Here is a 21,165-nt window from a genome sequence, read left to right on the forward strand (position 1 = left end):
GGCTTCCTACACTTAGTCAAATGCATTGAAGTTTCTTCTGTGTCTTTTCATGGCTTGATAGCTCATTTCTTTTTAGTGCTGAAAAAATATTCTGTTTTCTGTATGTACCAGTTTATTCATCCATTCACCTACCGAAGGAATGTTGATTGTTTTCAAGTTTTGGTAATTATGAATAAAGCTGCTATAAACAAGTTTTTGTGTGGATATGTTTTCCACTCCCTTGGTTGCATGATGACTGGATTGTATAGTAAGAATATGTTAAATTTTCTAAGATACTGCCAGATTATCTTCCAAAGTGGTTTTACATTTTGCATTCCGGTGGCAATGAATGAGAGTTCTTACTGCTCCGCATCATTACCAGCATTTGGTGTTGTCAGTGTTCTGGATTTTGGCCATTCTAATATAGGTGTGTAATGGTATATTTATTATTCCTTATGGTTACTGTATGCAAGTTTTCCACATTGACCATACATTATTTTTGCAACAGAAAAAATGTCATAAAATAGAAAGCTACGGGGTGCCTGGGTGGCTCAGTCGGTTAAGCATCTTCCTTCGACTCAGGTCATAATCCCAGGGTGCTGAGATAGAGCCACACAGGGTCTGCTTCTCCCTCTCCCTCTGTGCCCCATCCCCCAACTTGTCCTCTCACACTCTCTCTCTCAAATAAATAAAATCTTTAAAAAAATAGAAAGCTACAAAATCCATGTAATAGGAGGGACTGCGGGAGGACGGATGGTATAAGAATAAATATTATATAATGTTACATTAAAAAACATAATACAAAATAATACTACTAGAACGACTATGGTTTTAAATGTTGTTTAAAAAATATATGACAATTCTATGCAATTTAGGTTTTCATTCATTGGGACAAAAGACTGGTTGCACCCACTATGTGTTGTTTGTAGATAAGTACTTGCCAAAAGCATTTTGGAATCTTCTCTATTTTATTATTTTAAAAAAAGATATAGAGGGAGTAGGTGCCGCTGTTGCTGCTGGTGTTGAATTCAGAACCGTAGCGGGACATGGGGCTGGAGGACGAGCGAAAGATGCTGACCGGGTCTGGAGATCCCAAGGAGGAGGAAGAGGAGGAGGAGGAATTAGTGATAGGACTGAGGCTTTCAGTGCATACTGGCAACCTTGGAAGGCAGGAATGTGAAACTTGCCCCTACCACTTAGCATCAGAATTGAATGGGAGACCCCATTCTGCCGTTTCTGGCGGCAGTGTGGCTCTGCCAGCTGGCCTTCTGCACGGATCCCCTAACAACAGTGAGAGAGCAATGCGAGCAGCTGGAGAAATGTGTAAAGGCTCGGGAGCGGCTAGAGCTCTGTGACCAGCGTGTATCCTCCAGGTCACAGACAGAGGAGGATTGCACGGAGGAGCTCTTTGACTTCCTGCATGCAAGGGACCACTGCGTGGCCCACAAACTCTTTAACAGCTTGAAATAAATGTGCGTACTTCACCCCAGCCTTAATCACCCGGGCATCAGGATATTTTGTGGTTTTGACCATGCCATTTGTTTCTTATCTGTGTTAACTGTACATTCATGTGAACCTCATGGATTTTGGCTTAGGCAAGTACCTTCTGTGTAATTAGCAGTGATTCCTCTTAATAAAGTCCAGTAATCTGCAGAAAAAAAAAAAAAAAAGATATAGAAAATTAGAAAATCATATACAATTGTAAAAAATGTGATATTTTAAAGGGAAAAATGTAAGAATTCTAAACAAGCCATGAAATTATTTGACTACCTATAAAGCCATAAACAATTACATTTCATCCTACATGTCATATATATACAGTTTGTATTCAGTATTTATACACACGTGTGGGACTCCTGGGTGGCTCAGTTGGTTAAGCGTCTGCCTTCGGCTCAGGTCATGATTTCAGGGTCTTGGGCTCAAGTCCCATAGCCGGCTCCTTGCTCAGTGGGGCGTCTGCTTCTCCCAGGGCCTGCTGCTCTCCCTGCTTCTGCATGCGTGCTCTCTCTGACAAAAAGAAAAGGAAAGGGGCGCCTGGGTGGCACAGCGGTTGGGCGTCTACCTTCGGCTCAGGGCGTGATCCCGGCGTTATGGGATCGAGCCCCACATCAGGCTTCTCCGCTAGGAGCCTGCTTCTTCCTCTCCCACTCCCCCTGCTTGTGTTCCCTCTCTCACTGGCTGTCTCTATCTCTGTCGAATAAATAAATAAAATCTTAAAAAAAAAAAAAAGAAAAGGAAAGAGATATACACATGGGTATGATATAACGTAATTTTTGTATTTGCTAACAAATCATGCTTTTTTTCTTAAACTATAAATTTAAAACAAGTATAAAGTGTACATAATTTGTGTAACAAGAAAAAAATAGATTTCTGCCTCACATACTGTATATTACAGTGCAATAAAGTTGACTTTATAATACAATCTTTAATAATACATATAGATGTATTTTAATAAAATATACTAGTCTAAAACAACAGGCTTTAACCTAAAAGCACTTCTATATAACACCTAAGGAATGACAAATGATTTGAGAAATTCTCAAGAGAGCTGGTAAAGTCATATATTACTATGAAAGGTTTAAAGAAAAAAAAAGGTTGAAAATGTTCACGTAGTGTTTAAGAACGCTAGGGGTATATCTGGCATATAGTCTAGACTCTCTCCTTGAAAAGTGATAGAAACTCCTTGAGGTTCCATTTTATCTGTAAAATTGGGATGATACGAATATCATAGAGCTGTTTTAAAAGGTTAAACCAGACTATACTTGTAAAAAGCGCAAAACCTGTTATATGGTAAACCCTCAATAAATGTTAATTATCCTTACCCCCCTGGGGTGGATAAAGAGGAAGGATTCTCCACCTGTGGCCATACAGCCTCCTACTCAAGGAATAATCCAGAGGATAGCGGGCAACCTTGCTAGACACGTGTATCATTTCGCCATTCAGTAGCACGGAATCTGCCCACAGAACACACTCTCTCGTCCAACTACATCACCACTAAGGTGCAGGGTATTTTCCCTTCTGCAACGTTTCTTGTCCCTACTCCCAGCCCCAGTTTCCCAATCCACCTATTCTAGTTGCTGGTCCCTCTTTGCCCCGCCCAGAGACAATGCCTTTTTTTTTTTTTCTTCTCCTCCCTGCACCCTCTCTAGTTCTAACTTTCCCGCCCCAGTAGGTCTTGACCAATCGGAGATGGGCTTGTCTCTTCTTTCCCGGCCTCTTGGTGACGTTAGAGAAGTAACACCTCTGATTGGATATTCTGGAGCAGAAGCCTACCAGTAACTGGCAGACTTTTTTGGTGCAGACGGACCGCTAGTATTATCGCTGGTGATTGGTTGGAGTGGCAAGACAGGAAAATGGCTGCGAGTCCCTCTGTAGTCCCGGTGGTTGTGACTGCTGCGGTGGGGCCGGTCCTGTCAGCGAGCAGCGATTTCTCAAATTTGCGAGAAATTAAGAAGCAGCTGCTACTCATCGCAGGTCTTACCCGGGAGCGGGGCCTACTGCATAGTAGCAAATGGTGAGATGTCGGGGTCGGAAGGGACTGGACTTGGATCCTTGGCCTTTGGGGCTGTGGATCTAATTCAGTTTGGGTGTTCCAGGTCCGCGGAGTTGGCCTTCTCCCTCCCCGCCTTGCCTCTGGCGGAGCTGCAGCCGCCGCCGCCTATTACAGAGGTAAGGACATCATCACTGCCGACGCTCCTTATCAACCCGAAGAGTTACACCGAGTGCTCTGTCGTTGGATGGAAGCTTACTGCTTATCAGGAACGATTGTCAAGGGAATTCAAGCATTTAAAGAGCTGGATGTTCTAAGCGATCTTATCGGTGTGGGTTTGTCGATCTTTGTAAAGATCTGGTGGTGCTTTACTTAAGCTGGAGAGAATTAGTAAACAGTCCTTGTTTTAAGATTTTCAGCCTTTTAAGGTTTTGTACCCCAGCCCGCTGTTCTTAACGATGAGAAGAATCAAAGGTGGCTTTGGTTTTTTTTTAAGATTTTATTTATTTATTTGTCAGAGAGAGAGCACAAGCAGGGGGAGGGCAGAGGGAGAAGCAGACACCCCACTGAGCAGGAAGCCCGATATGGGTCTCGATCCCAGGGCCCTGAGATCTTGACCTGAGCCGAAGGCGGCCGTTTAACCGACTGAGCCGCCCAGGAACCCCGAGAAGAATCAAAGGTTTTAACAACAGTATGAAACTGGCTTTGGATTCAGATAGTTCTGGGTTCAAATCTCAGCTACACCAGTGACTTTTGGCAACTTACATAATATCCTGAGCCATACGTTTTTCATCTGTGAAATGCAGATAATAATAGTATCTACTTTAAGGAGCTATTCAGAAAATTAAACGAGCTATGAATATATTTTATGTATGATCTATATAACAGGTATTTTTACATAGTCTGTGTAGTAGTCTGAATGATTTCATCATAATCCACTTGTTTTCCTGAAGATGCCATTTTTTGACACCCCCCACATGCACGCACACACTTAAATACAGTGGATATTTCCTACTCCAAAAGGTATAATGGAGATGAGAGAGGGTGGGGAAGGAAAAAAGAAAATGGTGAGTGGATGTGAAAAAGGCCACTAGACTCCTAAGCCGAATGGACACATTTAGGACTTGTTCCAATGAAGAAAACACTGAATATGTGTTGGTTCCAGTTTTGTTCTGGTAGTATTTGCAGCAAGAAGGATGAAGAGAATGAAGTTATTAAAGTTTTAATCAACTTACTCCTAGAATTTGGGGGGATTGTATGCTTTTTTAAACATATATGCATCATCTATTTTATTTACATACAGAATTATGTCTGTGTTCTATTCTTTTTGCAATACTAACATGTCAAAACCTTTTGAAGTATAAAAAATACAAGTAATTGCACAGTAGATTGCATTTTTGTACATATTTGAAAGCCTAGAAGCAGCAGCAAATGTCATATTAATGCTAGACATTTCCATGACTTTTCCACTTTTTCTTCATCAAATCTATGCTACTTGCTCCATTTTACTGATGAAGAAAGGAATTTTCAGAGAAACTAAGTAACTTCCCTATTAATATCATGAAACCAGGAAATCAAGGAATGGCAATTTGAATCCAGGTCCCTAACACTAAACCTATGCAACTTTACACTGCATTTAAAGAAACAATACGCATTTCTGAATGTCTTGGTTTACTTTTTAAATTTTTAATTTTTTCCCCCAACTTTTTATTTTGAAAAAAAGTTCCATAACCTTAGGGGGCGGTTAAACGTCTACCTTCGACTTGGGTCATGATCTCAGGGTCCTGGGATGGAGCCCCACATCGGGCTCTCTGCTCAGGGCGGGACCCTGCTTCTTTCTCTCCCTCTGCCCCTCCCCCTGCTTGTGTTCTCTCTCTCTCTCTCTCTCTCTCCTCCTTTCTCTGTCTGTCAAAAAAATCTTTTTTTAAAAAGTTACATAACCTTAGGTTATAATAAAATAATATACAAAAGTAATTTACATATATATGTATATGTAAATAAATATATGTGCACACATATGTATGCTAGGTTTTTGGGAGGAAAAAAATATTTTTCTTACATCTTAAAATAAATGAATATGCTTCTTTTTTTTAATGAATATGCTTCTTAAATTTGAATTTTTGTTGTCTTCTTCTCTAACACTTACATAAACTTGTCTCTCTTCTAGGAGGATGCCCAGGATATGGATGCTTACACCCTGGCCAAAGCCTACTTTGATGTTAAAGAGTATGATCGGGCAGCACATTTCCTGCATGGCTGCAATAGCAAGAAAGCCTATTTCCTATACATGTATTCCAGATATCTGGTGAGGGCCATTTTAAGATGTCATTCTGCCTTCAGCGAAGCATCCATATTTAATACCAAGGGGGAAAATTGTAATATTTTAAATAGTTTAGCAGTTTACTTGTTAAATGTACTTTATAAATACTTAACAGTAATAAAGAAGGTGTCATAAAGTTGAAAAGTGATGGTATAAAAGAAAATATTTAAACTATGTATTTTTAACATTGTATTTATTCATTTGACAGAGAGAGAGCACACGCAAGGGGAGGGGCAGAGGGAGAGGGAGAAGCAAACTGCCCACTGAGTATGGAGCCCCATGTAGGGCTTGATTCCAGAACCCTGGGATCATGACCTGAGCCGAAGGCAGACGCTTAACCGACTGAGCTACTAGGTGCCCTAAAATATTAAAACTATTGATAAGGGTGCCTGGCTGGCTCAGTTGGTGGAGCATGTGACTTTTGATCTCTTGGGGTTATGAGTTTGAGCCCCACATTGGGTATAGAGATTACTTTAAAAAATGAAATCTTTATTAGTGTATTTTTTAAAGATTTATTTATAACTCACGACCCCAGGATCACAAGTCGAATGCTCTTCTGACTGAGCCAGCCATGTGCCCTGATAATGTTCATTATTGACAAAGGTGTGAGGTAGTAGACTCCCTATTTTAGTAGTAAAATTTCATAAAGACATTTTGAAAGTCAATTTTGGCAGATTATGTCCATTTGAAATACTATGACCAGATGATTCTATTTTAAGAAACTTGTCCAGTAGAAATACTTCAATATATGTACAAGGATATATGAATAGGGATATTTATTAAAGTATTTTTTGTGATAGCCATAAAATGTCAATAACCTAAATAATCATTGTTAATTCTTGCCTGAAGTATTCCTTACTATGATTTTGCCAAATGATGATTTTCCACACCTTTGTTCTCTCCACGTTTACTGCTTGCCACTTGGCATTCTACTGTACATGAGCTTTCCCTCCCCATCTCCATTTATTTGTTTAATATCAGTGTGAACTCAAAGATTCCTATATTTTTGTTTATAATTTAGTACTGTACTTAATTATCTTGGTGCTCAAGTTATTCCAGATTTGACCATTGGGAGCCCTTGAGTTGTTTAAGAGTAGTGACCATGGGGTGCCGGGGTGGCGCAGCTGGTTGAGCCTCTGACTCTTGGTGTCCGCTCTGGTTTGATCTCATGGTTGTTGGATCCAGCTCTATGTTGGACTCCACACGCAGTGCAGAGTCTGCTTAGGACTCTCCCTCTGCTCCTCTTCTCTGCTCTGCTCTCTTTCTGTTTCTCTGTCTCTGTCTCACTCTAAAATAAATAAATAAATAAATAAATAAATAAATAAATAAATAAATCTTTACAAAATGAAAAAGAGTAGTGACTAGTAGTATTTGCCATTTTGTTTGGACTTGGGCCCTTTAGCTGGAATCAGGTTGCTAGTTTTTAGAATGAGTTTCAAAATAAACTGAGAAAAGACCTTTTCATTGATTTTTCTCTTACAGTCTGGAGAAAAGAAGAAGGATGATGAAACAGTTGATAGCCTAGGTATGAATTTCTTTCTCTTATCTTTTGGGCTAAAGCAGGGGTTGCACACTCAAATGCCTACATGAGCCAGGCAGGTAATACAAATGTGTGAAGTGGACCTAGGAGGTCTGTTACAAATGGGGGAACACAACTTCCTGCTTGTTACATACCTCTGGCTGAGGGCTGCCTTGGGGAAATGTGGGCCTAGTGTTGTCAAGGCTTTCTTCCCTTGGCCCTACCCCATTCTTTGGAAATTGAAGCTGGAAATACAGGTTTTTATTTGAGGCTTGTGATTTTTAAACATTGGTAACTATTTCAAATTTTTAAAAACCTCTGCGGTCCTGGGGTGCCTGGGTGGCTCAGTTGGTTGATTTCGGCTCAGTTCATGATCTCAGGGTACTGAGGTTGAGCCCCCCCACTACAAGCTCCACGCTCAGCTAGGAGTCTGCTTGAGATTCTCTCTCTCTCCCTCCCTCACGTCCCCCCACTTATGTGCGCGCATGCTCTCTCTCTGTCTAAAATAAATAAATTAATTAAAAAAAACCCCAAAACCCAAAAAACAACCTCTGTAGGCCTAACAAAATATGGCTGCAGACCAGTTATCAGTTGTAATTTCAGGAACAAAGTAAATGGATTGTGTAAGATGTTGTTGGCCACTTCTCAGCATTTGCTGTAAGTTCTAGTTGTAACTTTGGTTGATGTCAAAGGGAATGTCTAGGTCTATGAAATGAACGTTGGCGGTCTTTCCTTATATCTGAGATTTTGTTTCCCAGGTCCCCTGGAGAAAGGACAAGTAAAAAATGAGGCACTTAGAGAATTGAGAGTGGAGCTCAGCAAAAAACACCAGGCTCGGGAACTTGATGGATTTGGCCTTTATCTGTAAGTGTTAGAGTAATTTGGATTTTTCTATATCATTTTCTCCTGAGTAGAAGGGAGGTGTTATGAAACATTAACCTCTCCTGTAATTGTTTCTTGCCTTCCTAGATACGGTGTGGTGCTTCGAAAACTGGACCTAGTGAAAGAGGCTATTGATGTGTTTGTGGAGGCTACTCATGTTTTGCCTTTGCATTGGGGAGCCTGGCTAGAACTCTGTAACTTGATTACAGACAAAGAGATGGTAAATTGAGAAATTTATGTGAAAGACTCTCTTCTCCAAGTCTTGTGTAATTCTGTAATGGGATGGGAAGAGAGAGGTTTGCTAAACCTTTACTTGTAGCTAAGTCCTTGCTCCTTCTCTAATCTCTTTCACTGTTGGAATTTCAGTCTTCCTTTGAAAGTCTGATGTCTGGCTCTTGGCTGGTAGTTGCTGTTGGATTTGTGTGTAGATATATTAGAGTATCTTCTCTTTATTTCATGTTTTCACATTCAAGTTTTACTGTAACTTGTTGTATAGACTAAATGTTAGTATACTTTGTTTCCTCATTCCAAAGATGCCACAGGAAAGGTTTCTCTGATACCAAGGATTGTATTAAAAACATTTTTAAGGTCTCTTCTGGGCTGTCCTAGGACTCTATAAAGATTTACAGATTTGTTAATTAATGAAATAATGTATATGAAACTGCTTTATAAACTGCAGTCATTTTATTAGTCATTGTTAGAGGACATTTTCTATAGAGTTTATTTTGCCATTCTTCAGTAGTTAATGGAATTGATAATATACTTCATTTTGCTGACTTTAAAGAGCCAAAGACTGGTTGATTTCCCCCAATAATGACATGTGCTGCTAAATCCGTGTCTGAAATCTTATCTTGGTTTACTCATATTCAATATTTCTAACTGCCTACTAGAGTTTCATTGAAAGTTTGTTTTATCTTTGAACTCAAAATATGCAAAACCAAGTTTCTGATCTTGCCTGCCAAATTCTTTCTTCCTTCCAGCTTGAGAGACTCCCTTGATAGCATCACTATTTCTCAAGACACTCAGTCTTGATGCCGCACAGTCATATTTGTTCTTTCTCTTAATCTCCTTTCATCTAGTCAGTTGCCAGACCTCGCCATGGTTTCCTTCTTGTATGCATCTCTTTCTCTTAGTTTTCTTTGCCATCTTGGTTTTCAACTTAGATTTATTACTTAAAATTAATAGCTACTTTCCTATCTAGCTTTTCCATTTATACACTCCCATTCCCAAACTATTGTATATACCGTTTTCACACTTAGTCTTAAAACACCCATGTCATTGTGTCATTCTCTTTCCAAAAATTGTAGTGGTTTCCTATTGCATCCCACTTCCTTTTGCACCATAGGACCTGCCCTACCAGTTCAGTCTTATTTTTTTCACTATTTTTGAGCACATAGCCTCCCCTTAAACCAAGCTAGTTTCTTCATCCTATTCACACACACTCATCAGGATTGTTTTGCCTGTCTTTATGTCTTTTTCTCTTCCTCTCTTTTTCTTTTCAAGTTCCATCCATCCTCTAAGATTCACCCCAAATCCTATCTTTTCTTTGAAGTCTTCCTCAACTAGGTCATTCCTCCCTGTTGTGCTTGTGAGTCCTCTTCACTTGATTGAATTGCCCTTATTCATTGTTAGGTGCTCTCATAAAGTTTTGGTGATAAATTTCTTTAGACAATAAAGATAGTTCCTTGATGTTCATTTGGGAGAGAGGTCAAAGTATATTAAGTGTGTCCCTCTCTCTCCTGCTGCCAGCTGAAGTTCCTGTCTTTGCCAGACACCTGGATGAAAGAGTTTTTTCTGGCTCATATATACACAGAGTTGCAGTTGATAGAGGAGGCCCTGCAAAAGTATCAGAATCTCATTGATGTGGGCTTCTCTAAGAGCTCATATATTGTTTCCCAAATTGCAGTTGCCTATCACAATATCAGAGGTGAGTGAATAAGGACAATGAAATACCATCAAATCCTGAAGGTGGCACTGTGTTGTTTTCTAATCTTTCTTATCTTCTTTCTACAGATATTGACAAAGCTCTCTCTATTTTTAATGAACTAAGGAAACAAGACCCTTACAGGATTGAAAATATGGACACATTCTCCAACCTTCTTTATGTCAGGGTGAGCTGCTTTGCTTAGACTTGATCAAGCTCTTCTGTGCTTTAATCTCCTGGGTTGGATTGTCACTGAGGGGCATTAGCTATGAGAAAAATAGTTCAGGGGGTTCCTCACTGATGCTTAGATTGTCTTTCTCTTTTCTTCCAGAGCATGAAATCTGAGTTGAGTTATCTGGCTCACAACCTCTGTGAGATAGATAAATATCGTGTAGAAACATGTTGTGTAATTGGTAAGAGTCACTACTTTTTTTTCTTTTAAGATTTATTTTTATTGTAAGTAATATTAATTAAAAATAACAGTATAAAAGCATCAAGGATTATAAAATTATATATTATAGAATGTAAAAGGTGGGTATAATCCCACCCCCAAGATTGTTCAGTGAACATGACTCCAGAATATTTTTCTGTGTGAATGCTAAAAATGTGTGTGTGGGTGCATGTGTGTGTATAACTTGCTTGCAAAAACTGTATCAGTATACACACTGATTTGTAACTTGCTCTTTTTTTTTTAACTTAACAATATATGTTTTCTATCTTTTTATTTAGTACATCCAGATTTGTGTTATTTTTGATGGCTATTTAGTATTTTATTACACAGATGTGCCATCATTTTTATGTAATCATTTTCTGTTATGCAAGTTGTGGCCACTGTTTGTTAATATAAAAATAGTTTCAGGAACCATCTCTGTGTGTGTGTGTGCGTGCGCGCGCACACACACACACAAAATGGTGGTTTTATTAATGCACAGGGACAGGACCTGTAGGCAGAAAGAGTTGCTGCACTGGGGTCTTGAGGAGTGGTGATTATATACTTCAAAAGACCTTTCATATGCTAAAGAGGACTACCTACAAGATACCTGCAAGACACTGGAGGCCTTGCCATTGTCAAGTTAAGGTTGTTTTCCCCTCTGGCAAGGTATTGGCATTAAGATAGCTGGGAGATTCTTGAAAGAAAGTCACACCTGTCCCACCCAGGAGTGGGGGCGTTGGGGGAGGTTGCAGGGTGTCAGCTTATGCTTTGTCTTCAGCTTGCCTTCTGCTCCCTCATCATTTCCCCCCCCCAAACAATTTTGACCCTTAAATCTTTAAGGTTGTTGAAGGTGGTAGGTATCATCTTCTTTAACTTCTTNNNNCTGATTAGGGGCATAGAAATGTACCTACCTAGGGTCAACATTGGTCCGTTGGGGAACACAGAGGGGAGTTATGAAAGGGGAGGCAGCTGAATTCAATGTATGTGGTCAACATACATGAATCTCTTTGAGTAGAAGGGATCATCTGTCGAAGTCATGTAGGGATGGAGTCTCAGGACCAAGCAGAGAGATACTGAAGAAGACAATGCATTAAGATTAGTATGGCTATAAGAATGAGAAGTCCAGGGGCGCCTGGGTGGCACAGCGGTTAAGCGTCTGCCTTCGGCTCAGGGCGTGATCCCGGCATTGTGGGATCGAGCCCCACATCAGGCTCCTCTGCTGTGAGCCTGCTTCTTCCTCTCCCACTCCCCCTGCTTGTGTTCCCTCTCTCGCTGGCTGTCTCTATCTCTGTCGAATAAATAAAAAAAAAATAAAATCTTTAAAAAAAAAAGAATGAGAAGTCCAATAAGGAGATGCTTAATAGTTGACCATAATTTTCCTCCAGTCCAGGAGTTTAAAGCAATCACTAAAGGAAAGAGAGATCATTTAAAGCACCAATTTGAGTGTCCATGTCAGTTAAAAACCCAGAAATATTTTTGTTGTAATCTGGAATGTATACTCAGCATTCTGTTTTTATGATAACGCGAGTTCTACCTTTGAAAAAATTAAAACACCTACTGCCATTCTGTTTTGTAAAGCTGCTTTACACATTTGTATTACTTTAGTATTTAATAGAGAAATGTTATTTTGAGTGTCATTTAGGGATTTGACCATGTACTTATTAAGAGCTTCTGTGTGTCAAACAGCAACCTCCAGTCTTAAAGAGGGAACAAAGATGGATGCCAGGTGGTCATACAAGGAGATACAGAACATGTCCACCACTGTTTTAAATCGGGAAGTTTACCTCGGTTGGTAATGATTTTAATAATGCATCTGTGCATCCAGGCAGAACCCAGAGTACAGTGGCCTATCCAGCCTGGGGGAAGCCATGGCCACAAGTTAGAGTTGCATAGCCATTGGGTCCCAGCCAGGAGGCAACCATCTAATACTGGGCCTCCTTGAACTGCAGTCAGGATTTCAAGGGCTACTTGGTTTTGGAGGGCCATTCTTTGAATGTGAAATAATTTCAGGCCCATATTGGATTGGGGAGTTACGGCTTGATAATAATCTCCTTTTCTTTAAATTGCTCCATGGGCATATAGGACTAGGAAGGCATATTTGGAGTCAGTATAAATATTTTTAAGGCTTTTGTCAAATGCAAAGCACAAGTGGGTGCTATTAATTCTGTTTTGGGGGCAGACGTGTTTGCTGACAGGGCTTTGGCCTCAACAGTCTGAGTTAGACTGACTATAGCATACCCACCTTTTCTTACCCCTTTTTCATGACACGACTGCCATTGGTAAACCAATTGTCGTCTGCATTTTTATTAGGGGAATCTTTTAAATCTGGTTGACTAGAATAAGCAAGATCAATGATCTCTGAACAGTTATGCTCTATAGAAGCTATGATGGTTAGGTCCAGGCATAAGGTTAGCCGGGTTTAAAGTTTGACAGGTTTTAGGTATTACTTCAGGCATATCTGTAAGCATTGCCTGGTGTTTAATAAGTCATTTTCCCATCATCCATTGGTGGCTTTTGGTCTCTAAGACACTCTGGACCTGATGTGAAGTCATTACAGTCAGGGACTGTCCCATAGTGAGCTTTAAGGCTCCTTTTACCAGGAAGGCTGTTACACACTTGGCTAAAGCCTTTGTTTGCAATTGTATCTCAGTAGAGGTGGCTTCTAGGATAAATATGACTATGAGGGATGAAACCATCAAGAAGCCCTGTTTGTTTGAGGTCTAGCCTTGACAATATTCTAATTACAAGGAATCACTGGCAAGTGGGAGAAGACTTGTCAAGAGATAAGGGCATCCCCGGGTGCATCATCTGATCAGGAACCATCTTTGTTTGTGTACATTTATTTTTGCATGTTTATGCAACTATTTCTGTATAAAATCTTCTTAACAGTGAAGGGTGGTTCAAAGGTGTGTATAGTTTAACCTTAATATTACTGAAAGTTGATAAGAATTTCTAAACCTCTGAAAAGAGATGAGAGTCCCTGTTTCTCTGTATACGGGTATTTCAATCTTTGCACTATCGACATTTTGGGCTGATAATTTTTTTTGTAGTGGGTGCTGTCCTGTGCATTGTAGGGTGTTAGCAGTATCCCCCTCTTCTACCCACTAGATGCCAGCACCCCCTCTCCCCCCAGTTGTGACAACCAAAGATGCACACAGATACTGCCAACTCTTGGGGTTAGAATCATCCGTGGTTGAGAACCATGGCCCTATGTACTCCACCACACTAGTGTGACCTGATCAGTTGGCATCAACACATCAGTGGCCACTTTTGGATAAAAGTAAGCTTGGTTGTTTGTAATTGAAAGTCTAGCTTCCCTGGAAACGAAAGGGAGATGTCTGTTGCTGGGTGTTTGATGACACTACGTTGAGATCATACATTCATATCTTTCTAGGTCAGGAAGTTCTTAATAAACTGATAGAATTTCAGTCCATCAATTCACTATTTTTAGCCCTTGAGGAAGTTGTGTTCATTATGGGAAAAAAGCATTAAAATATATATATATATATAATAGGACCTATTGGACATAGGTGAAAGTAGGAATAAATGATCTTTTCAGTGTCAGCATTATGAAGAAAAGATAAAGTCTATTAAGATGAGGGCAGAACTCTCTTTTATTCAGACAACATCTTTTGAGCATCTTCTGAGTGCCATGCACTGTGCCAAATTTGGTTTTGTAGTACCTACCCTCATTGCCTATTGAGGAAGTCTAATAAAATAACTATAATGCAATGGGTCAAGTGTTAGGATTGAGGTAAACTGAAGATACTAAGAGAGTACATATGAAAGATACCTGCTCTGGCCTGTGATTAAGTAAGTCTTCTTGAGAAGGTGGTGCTTGAAGGCTGGGCAGAAGTGAAAGAGTTCAGTAAGGGAGGAGAAGGATTGACTTGGGAAGGGCATTGCACTGCAGAGGGACTGAAGTATGAAACAGGCATTGTGCCTGAAGTAGCTCCGTGTCTGGAAGCATGGTGTGGGTGGTGGGAATGTTCACAAAGGGGCCAAATATTGAAGAGTCTTCTATGCCTTGCTGAACATTCGGATTTTATTTTGAAGGTGATAGGAGTCTTCTGAAGGATTTTGAATCAGAGAGTGATGAAAGTTCTCAGATTTTCATTTTCAAATGATGACTGGAGACAACATGCTGGGAAGATTAGAAAAAGGGCAAGACTAGAAGCAGGGAGACCAGCTAGGAGACTTTTGCAATAATCCAGTCTAGGGATGATGCTGAGAGCCTACACTGAGGTATTGGCACAAGGGATGGAGAGAGGCTGTTGGATTTAGAAGATATTTAGGAAATAGAACAAACAGGAATTGGCAACTGGGTAACAGTGCCCTGTCTGTGAAAAAAGGGAACAGAGGTTGGGGAGATAAGGAACAATCTTTTTTTTCACCTCTTAGAGCCAATTAAAATCAAAGGAGGCATATATGAAGAGTAATGATTTAGGAGTTTCTTGTTGTTTTAATAATCTTGAGGTGAACGCTTTTTTTTTTTAGATTTTATTTATTTGAGAGAGAGAGAGCAAGAGAAAGCACAAGCAGGGGGTTTAGGGGGAGGAAGGGAGAAGCAGACTCCCCGCTGAGCAGGGATCCTGACAGGGGGGCTGGATCCCAGGCTCCAGGGATATGACCTGAGGTGAGGGCAGATGCTTAACCACCTGAGCCACCCAAGTGCCCCTTGAGGTGAACTCCTTAATGAACTGTTTTTTTTTCTCCGCATATCTGTAAATGCCTAGCACAGTGCATGACATAGCCAATAAATGTTTGTTGAATTCAGCCCACCTACCTTAAAAATAAAAAAATAAGGAATATTAGTTTATGACAAAAAATACACTTCAGCTTTTACATTGTAGCCAATTCAGAGGAATTAAAAAAGAGAAAGAAGGATGGAGAGAAGAAAAGAAACTAAGGACCTGAGAGAGAATGAACCCTCATATGAATTCAGTGGTGGCAGGGATCTCCTGTTTGTTTAGTCCTTGCTTCTGCTCTTATGTCGTGATATGAATTGATTGTTTCCTTCTGTGTCTTTTCTGGAGTCCCAATCTCTGAGAGACAGCACTTTATGTATATATAAAACAGCATATACTATAGTGTGGCATAGTTAAGTTTGGACTCTGGAACCAGACTACTCAAGTTTAAATCTTGGTTCTACTTATTACTAACTAGCTGTGTGACCTTGGACCTAACCTGTCTATGCTATAGTTTTCTCATTAATAAAGGGATAACAGTAAATTTTTCTCTCAGGTAGTTGTCATGAGGATTAGATAAATTAATGCCTAGAAAGCACTTACAACAATGTAGATTGCCCAGGATGTTGTATCCATTCATTATATTTTAGCTCTTCCAAATGAGATTTAAAAAAATCTCATTTACTGATCTTTGCTCAAAACTTGGCTTGTTCTGACTTCTTTAATATCTTCATCATCCTCACTCCTTTAGTACCTAGGGCTTATATAGGCCTATATCCCTTTTTCTGGGTGGGGAATCAATATTTTGACCTAGAAATATACCATGTTGATACATATAGCTTTCATTCCTTCCTTTTCCCTATTCCCCAGCTAATAACAGTTTAGGTTATTTTTTCATTTTTACCATGAGACATATTCTGCTTCATAGCTACATTAGAAACAGGATTTGTGGGATTTTTAAATTATTTAAGTATAATGTATTAGTTTCAGGTGTACAACACAGAGATTTGACAGTTCTGTATATTACTGAACACTCACCAGGATAAGCGTAGTCACCATACAGTTATTACAGTATTATTGACTGTATTTCCCTATGCTGTACTTTGCATTCTTTGACTTATTTATTTTATAACTGGAATTTTGTACCTTTTAATCCCCTTTCAGTTGTTCTTTTTTGTAAAAAAACAACTCATTCTTTTTCTAAAAATAGCTTTATTGAAAAAAACAGCTTTATTGTGGTATAATTTACATACTATAAAATTTACCAACCCTAAGTTTACAGTTCAATGAGTTTTTGTAAATTTATACAGTTGTGTAACCATAGCCATAAATCCAGTTTAGAATATTCTGGCACCCTTGGAAGTTCTCTTGAGTGTGTTTGTGGTCAGTCCCCCTTGCGTCCCCCAGCAGCTACAGATTTGCCTTCTAATTCTATATTTTGCCTTTTCTTGAAATTTTCATGTAAGTGGAATCTTGGAATATTTAGTCTTATTGTCTGGCTTCTTTCACTTAGCTGTTTCTGAAGTTACCCATGTTGTATCATGTATCGTAGTTCTTTCCTTTTTAATGTTGACTAGTATTCCATTGTTTGGATATATACATTTTGTTTATCCATTTACCAATTGACATAAGACAAACGGCTTCTGTACCCTTTTTGCAAATAAAATCTTCAACTGAATCCCCAAAGCTTTCACTTGTTCTTTTCAAGAACAATGCTAATAGACCTGTTTTGATTCTTGTGGGAGAGAGGAGCTCAGAGCTCTACCTTTTTATCCCTTGAGGTACCTCTTTAGAAACCTAGGAATATAGTTGGAACACTGCCAATCTAAAGCATACTGTAGAAATTTCCTACCTTTTTTTTGGTTGTTGTTGTTTTAATATTTTATTTATTTGTCAGAGAGAGAGAGCACAAGCAGGGGGAGCAGCAGGCAGAGGGAGAAGTGGGCTCCCCACTGAGCAAGAAGCCCGATACGGGACTTGATCCCAGGATTCTGGATCATGACCTGAGCTGAAGGCAGACGCTTAACCTACTGAGCCACCCAGGCATCCCTTCTTACCCTTTGTTAAGAAAATGTGGATAATTAAGGAGGGCATGTGATGTGATGAGCACTGGTGTTACATGCAACTAAAGAATCATTGAACATTACATCAAAAACTAATGATGTATTATATGTTGGCCAATTGAATTTAAATTTAAAAAAAGGAGAAGAAAAAGAAAATATGGATAAATGCTCTATCCAGATGAAATTAACTGAAGAAAAACTTGAAGTGTTAGGAGACGCCTTTTTTTTTTTTTAAAGATTTTATTTATTTATTCGACAGAGATAGAGACAGCCAGCAAGAGAGGAAACACAAGCAGGGGGAGTGGGAGAGGGAGAAGCAGGCTCCCAGCGGAGGAGCCTGATGCGGGGCTCGATCCCAGAACGCTGGGATCACGCCCTGAGCCGAAGGCAGACGCTTAGTGACTAAGCCACCCAGGCGCCCCAGGAAACGCCTTTTTTTTTTTTTTAAACCAGAACGTGTGATAGATGCACTATATTTCCCAAGGGAATGATGATGTTCCCTTTATGTACAATTTGGTTTTTCTGCAAACTCTTTGGGGGAATGGGTTATGGTTCATGCCTGCTCTGTGGAATGCTATTTTAATCGACTTATATTTTTACCTGTCTGGTTATTCATAAATCTTTTTTATTTTTCAATCAGGCAATTATTATAGTTTGCGTTCTCAGCATGAGAAAGCAGCCTTATATTTCCAGAGAGCTCTGAAACTGAATCCTCGGTATCTTGGGGCCTGGACACTGATGGGACATGAGTACATGGAAATGAAGAACACATCTGCTGCTATTCAGGCTTACAGGTGAGTTTCTAGTTGAGGGGTGAGGTGGAGGGGATTACTCTGATGTTAGGAGCCTCTCTTGAGCCTACAAGTCGCTAACCTCGATTCTGCCCTCTTACCAGTCTCTCTTCCATTTCTTAGACATGCCATCGAGGTCAATAAACGGGACTACAGAGCCTGGTATGGGCTTGGACAGACCTATGAAATCCTCAAGATGCCATTTTATTGCCTTTATTATTATAGACGGGCCCATCAGCTTCGGTAAGTCTGACCAGTGAATGATGTGTTTGTTATGAGAAGAGCTCATACTTTTCTTTATCTTTTACCTTTGATAGCTACTGAAGAATCACAGTGAGTGAATGGTTTTGACTCTTAGAGACCTGGGTTTAAACATGCTGTATGTTTTTTGGTCATTTTTTTTGTAGTGTATTCTAATGGGATAATAGTGTAATTGTGAACACAAAGCAATATAATTATATGAAGTATTGGATTAAAGATTAATTACTGTATAGATTTGAAATAGTGGTCAATGATGGTGTTTCCTGAAGGGAGGACTTTAGTTTTTTTTTAAAGTCTTTGCTCCGACTGCCCGTTCCTCTTTTTTCTTAGGCCCAATGATTCTCGTATGCTGGTTGCTTTAGGGGAATGTTATGAGAAACTCAATCAACTAGTGGAAGCGAAAAAGGTACCTGCAATTGGGTCCTGGAGAATTTGAGTGGAAATCAGCAGTTTGGATAAAGGGTTGGACTCTCTGTGCTCTAATTGTCCTTCATTCTGATCTATCTGCATACGAAAGTCTTAAGTATTTATAGGCTCATAGGCTAAAAAGCAAAGTGGGGCTGACATCATCAGTGAGAATATCGGTCTAGTAAAAATGCTATGCATTGTCTAAGTCCACACTTCTGGGTGGCTTGTAGCACTTGAGCCTTTATGTGGTAGGTCATGGCATATGGAACCATGGTCAAAGTGACCAGTTTATTTTTTTGACAGTGTTATTGGAGAGCTTATGCCGTGGGAGATGTGGAGAAAATGGCTCTGGTGAAACTGGCAAAGTGAGTGAAAGGAGTGAAATGTTGTTGTTATTTCTGTTGGCTTCTCTGGTATGGTGCATCACGTGCTTTTTTTTTTTTTTTATCACTAGCTTGCTTTGAGATCCGATTTGTACTTACAGACCAATTTATTTTGTAGGCTTCATGAACAGTTGACTGAGTCAGAACAAGCTGCCCAGTGTTACATCAAATATATCCAAGATATCTATTCCTGTGGGGTATGTGTCATGAACATGAGAATTGGGTTGCTGATCTCGTCCTGACCACTTCAGTCACTCCTGCTTTCCCTGTCTAGGAAATAGTGGAGCACCTGGAGGAGAGCACTGCTTTCCGCTATTTGGCCCAGTACTATTTTAAGTGCAAGCTGTGGGATGAAGCTTCAACTTGTGCCCAAAAGTGTTGTGCATTCAACGATGTGAGTAGCAGTTCTTTATTCAAGGGTTTGGATTTTAGGCTCAAACTTACGATCTTTACTGTGATCGGAGGGTAGAAGATGTCAGGTGAGGAAGCTAAGTGGAAAGGCTACCTTGACCTGTGAAACTTTCATATCAGCGTTTTAGAACTTGTTTTTGAGAATAGCCTTGGACATATTTTGAAACAGTTGCCTGACTTTGTTTCAGACCCGGGAAGAAGGGAAGGCCTTGCTCCGGCAAATTTTACAACTGCGAAACCAAGGCGAGACTCCCTCTACTGAGATGCCCACTCCCTTTTTCCTCCCTGCCTCACTGTCTGCTAACAACACTCCCACACGCAGAGTTTCTCCACTCAACCTATCTTCAGTCACACCATAGTTGGCTACTTTCAAGCTATCACATTACTAGACCCATGTTAAGCCTTACCTCTGTGTAAGGAACGGTCACGGTCTGTTCTTCCAAGGACCGTGGTTTTTTTGTTTGTACAGCTCCTTGGGGACAGTTTATAGAATTACCTTTGGTGTAGACTAATAGAAGAATCCTGGCAGCAACAGAAATTGTCTTTTGCCAGTTAGAAGCACTTCTATTTCCCTTCTGTTCAGAGAGGGGCTACGGATCTTGGCCTTCTTTCCGCCCCCTCTAGAAAACCACCCTTTAACAGCACTTTAGCACAGGCAAGGCTTACAGGAGCAAAGTTTTAATGCTGCTGGGAGTGAGAGATTTCTTAGAGAGGCATGGAAGGGAGAAAAGTTTGCCATTCTACCCTCTGCAGGCAGTAGGGCACTGTGTACCCCAGGAAGGTCAGGGCACTGGATAGACATGATCTCATCATTCTTGGATTTACAAGCATGACTATGCTCTCAGAGGTAAGATTTGAACAGAGTGAAGCTGTACATTTGTTCTTGCTTTGTGGAGACAGTCTTCTAAAACATTTTAAGGACTCTTCCTGGAAGCTTTCAAATAGAAAGGAACTTACTAGAGTTGAATCAAAGAAGGGACAAAAAGAATCTTACTTTGCAGGGAACTGTTGATGGCAAAAGAGCCTATGGAGTTAGCTATCCCCTTACTAAAGCCTCTTTGCTAAAGAGGCAGGATTAATGGATAATTTCATGGACATTCAGGAGTGTTGTTTTGTGACTATATAGACAAGAATAAACTCACCTCAAGCTGGTCTGTTGTAATAAATATTTTTGTTGTAGTTATTTTTCTCATCTCTGACAAAATGGTTCTTTTCAGCCATCACTTGTTTAGATAAGGTAAAAGGAAGCATTCTTGCTGTGTTCTTGGACGGTTTTAGGCCTGTGCATGTGTATTCAGTAGGAGGTAATATGTTATGACTATAGCGTCCGCTGTAATAAATTTGAACTGTAGATGCCATGGATTATTCTGAGCTCAGGGCCCAGCCTTCCTTTACTGTTTCCAGAACAAGTTTGTTACCCATTCACCTCTTAAGGAATGACACTTCATTTTATATTAAGGAAGGTTTAAAGTATCTAATGTCCCTTGAATTCATTTCTTACAAAGCTTTTCTTGGCTTAGCTGTACAGTAGTTACACATCTCCACTGCCACTCCTGTGCAAGGTTCCAAGGGGCCCAAGTGATGTTTAATTTTCAATTTTTTCCCTGTTTTTT

At 40.0% G+C, this 21,165-nt stretch overlaps 2 protein-coding genes across 3 annotated transcripts; both read left to right on the forward strand.

Moving 5' to 3' along the window:
- The first annotated feature begins 964 nt into the window (after positions 1 to 964).
- Positions 965 to 1,632, forward strand: LOC103663786 (cytochrome b-c1 complex subunit 6, mitochondrial). Its single transcript, XM_008691554.2, has 2 exons — positions 965 to 1,105; positions 1,254 to 1,632. Exons 1-2 carry the CDS (start codon positions 1,026 to 1,028, stop codon positions 1,447 to 1,449), a joined length of 276 nt encoding a protein of 91 aa, XP_008689776.1. The 5' UTR covers positions 965 to 1,025; the 3' UTR covers positions 1,450 to 1,632.
- Positions 1,633 to 3,111: 1,479 nt separating this feature from the next.
- Positions 3,112 to 20,704, forward strand: CDC23 (cell division cycle 23). Of its 2 annotated transcripts, XM_008691555.2 has the most exons (16): positions 3,114 to 3,493; positions 3,576 to 3,648; positions 5,637 to 5,774; positions 7,272 to 7,314; positions 8,067 to 8,172; positions 8,278 to 8,410; positions 9,940 to 10,117; positions 10,204 to 10,301; positions 10,446 to 10,527; positions 17,939 to 18,092; positions 18,213 to 18,332; positions 18,681 to 18,756; positions 19,062 to 19,123; positions 19,260 to 19,338; positions 19,416 to 19,535; positions 19,741 to 20,704. In XM_008691555.2, exons 1-16 carry the CDS (start codon positions 3,333 to 3,335, stop codon positions 19,909 to 19,911), a joined length of 1,794 nt encoding a protein of 597 aa, XP_008689777.1. In that variant the 5' UTR covers positions 3,114 to 3,332; the 3' UTR covers positions 19,912 to 20,704. The 2 variants fall into 2 exon arrangements, with proteins under 2 accessions (XP_008689778.1, XP_008689777.1); XM_008691556.2 differs by lacking the exons at positions 18,681 to 18,756; positions 19,062 to 19,123 and having other exon boundaries at positions 3,112 to 3,493.
- The last annotated feature ends 461 nt before the right edge of the window (positions 20,705 to 21,165 follow it).

Source organism: Ursus maritimus, unplaced genomic scaffold, assembly GCF_017311325.1.
Source record: "Ursus maritimus isolate PB19 unplaced genomic scaffold, ASM1731132v1 scaffold_5, whole genome shotgun sequence".
Taxonomy (NCBI): domain Eukaryota; kingdom Metazoa; phylum Chordata; class Mammalia; order Carnivora; family Ursidae; genus Ursus; species Ursus maritimus.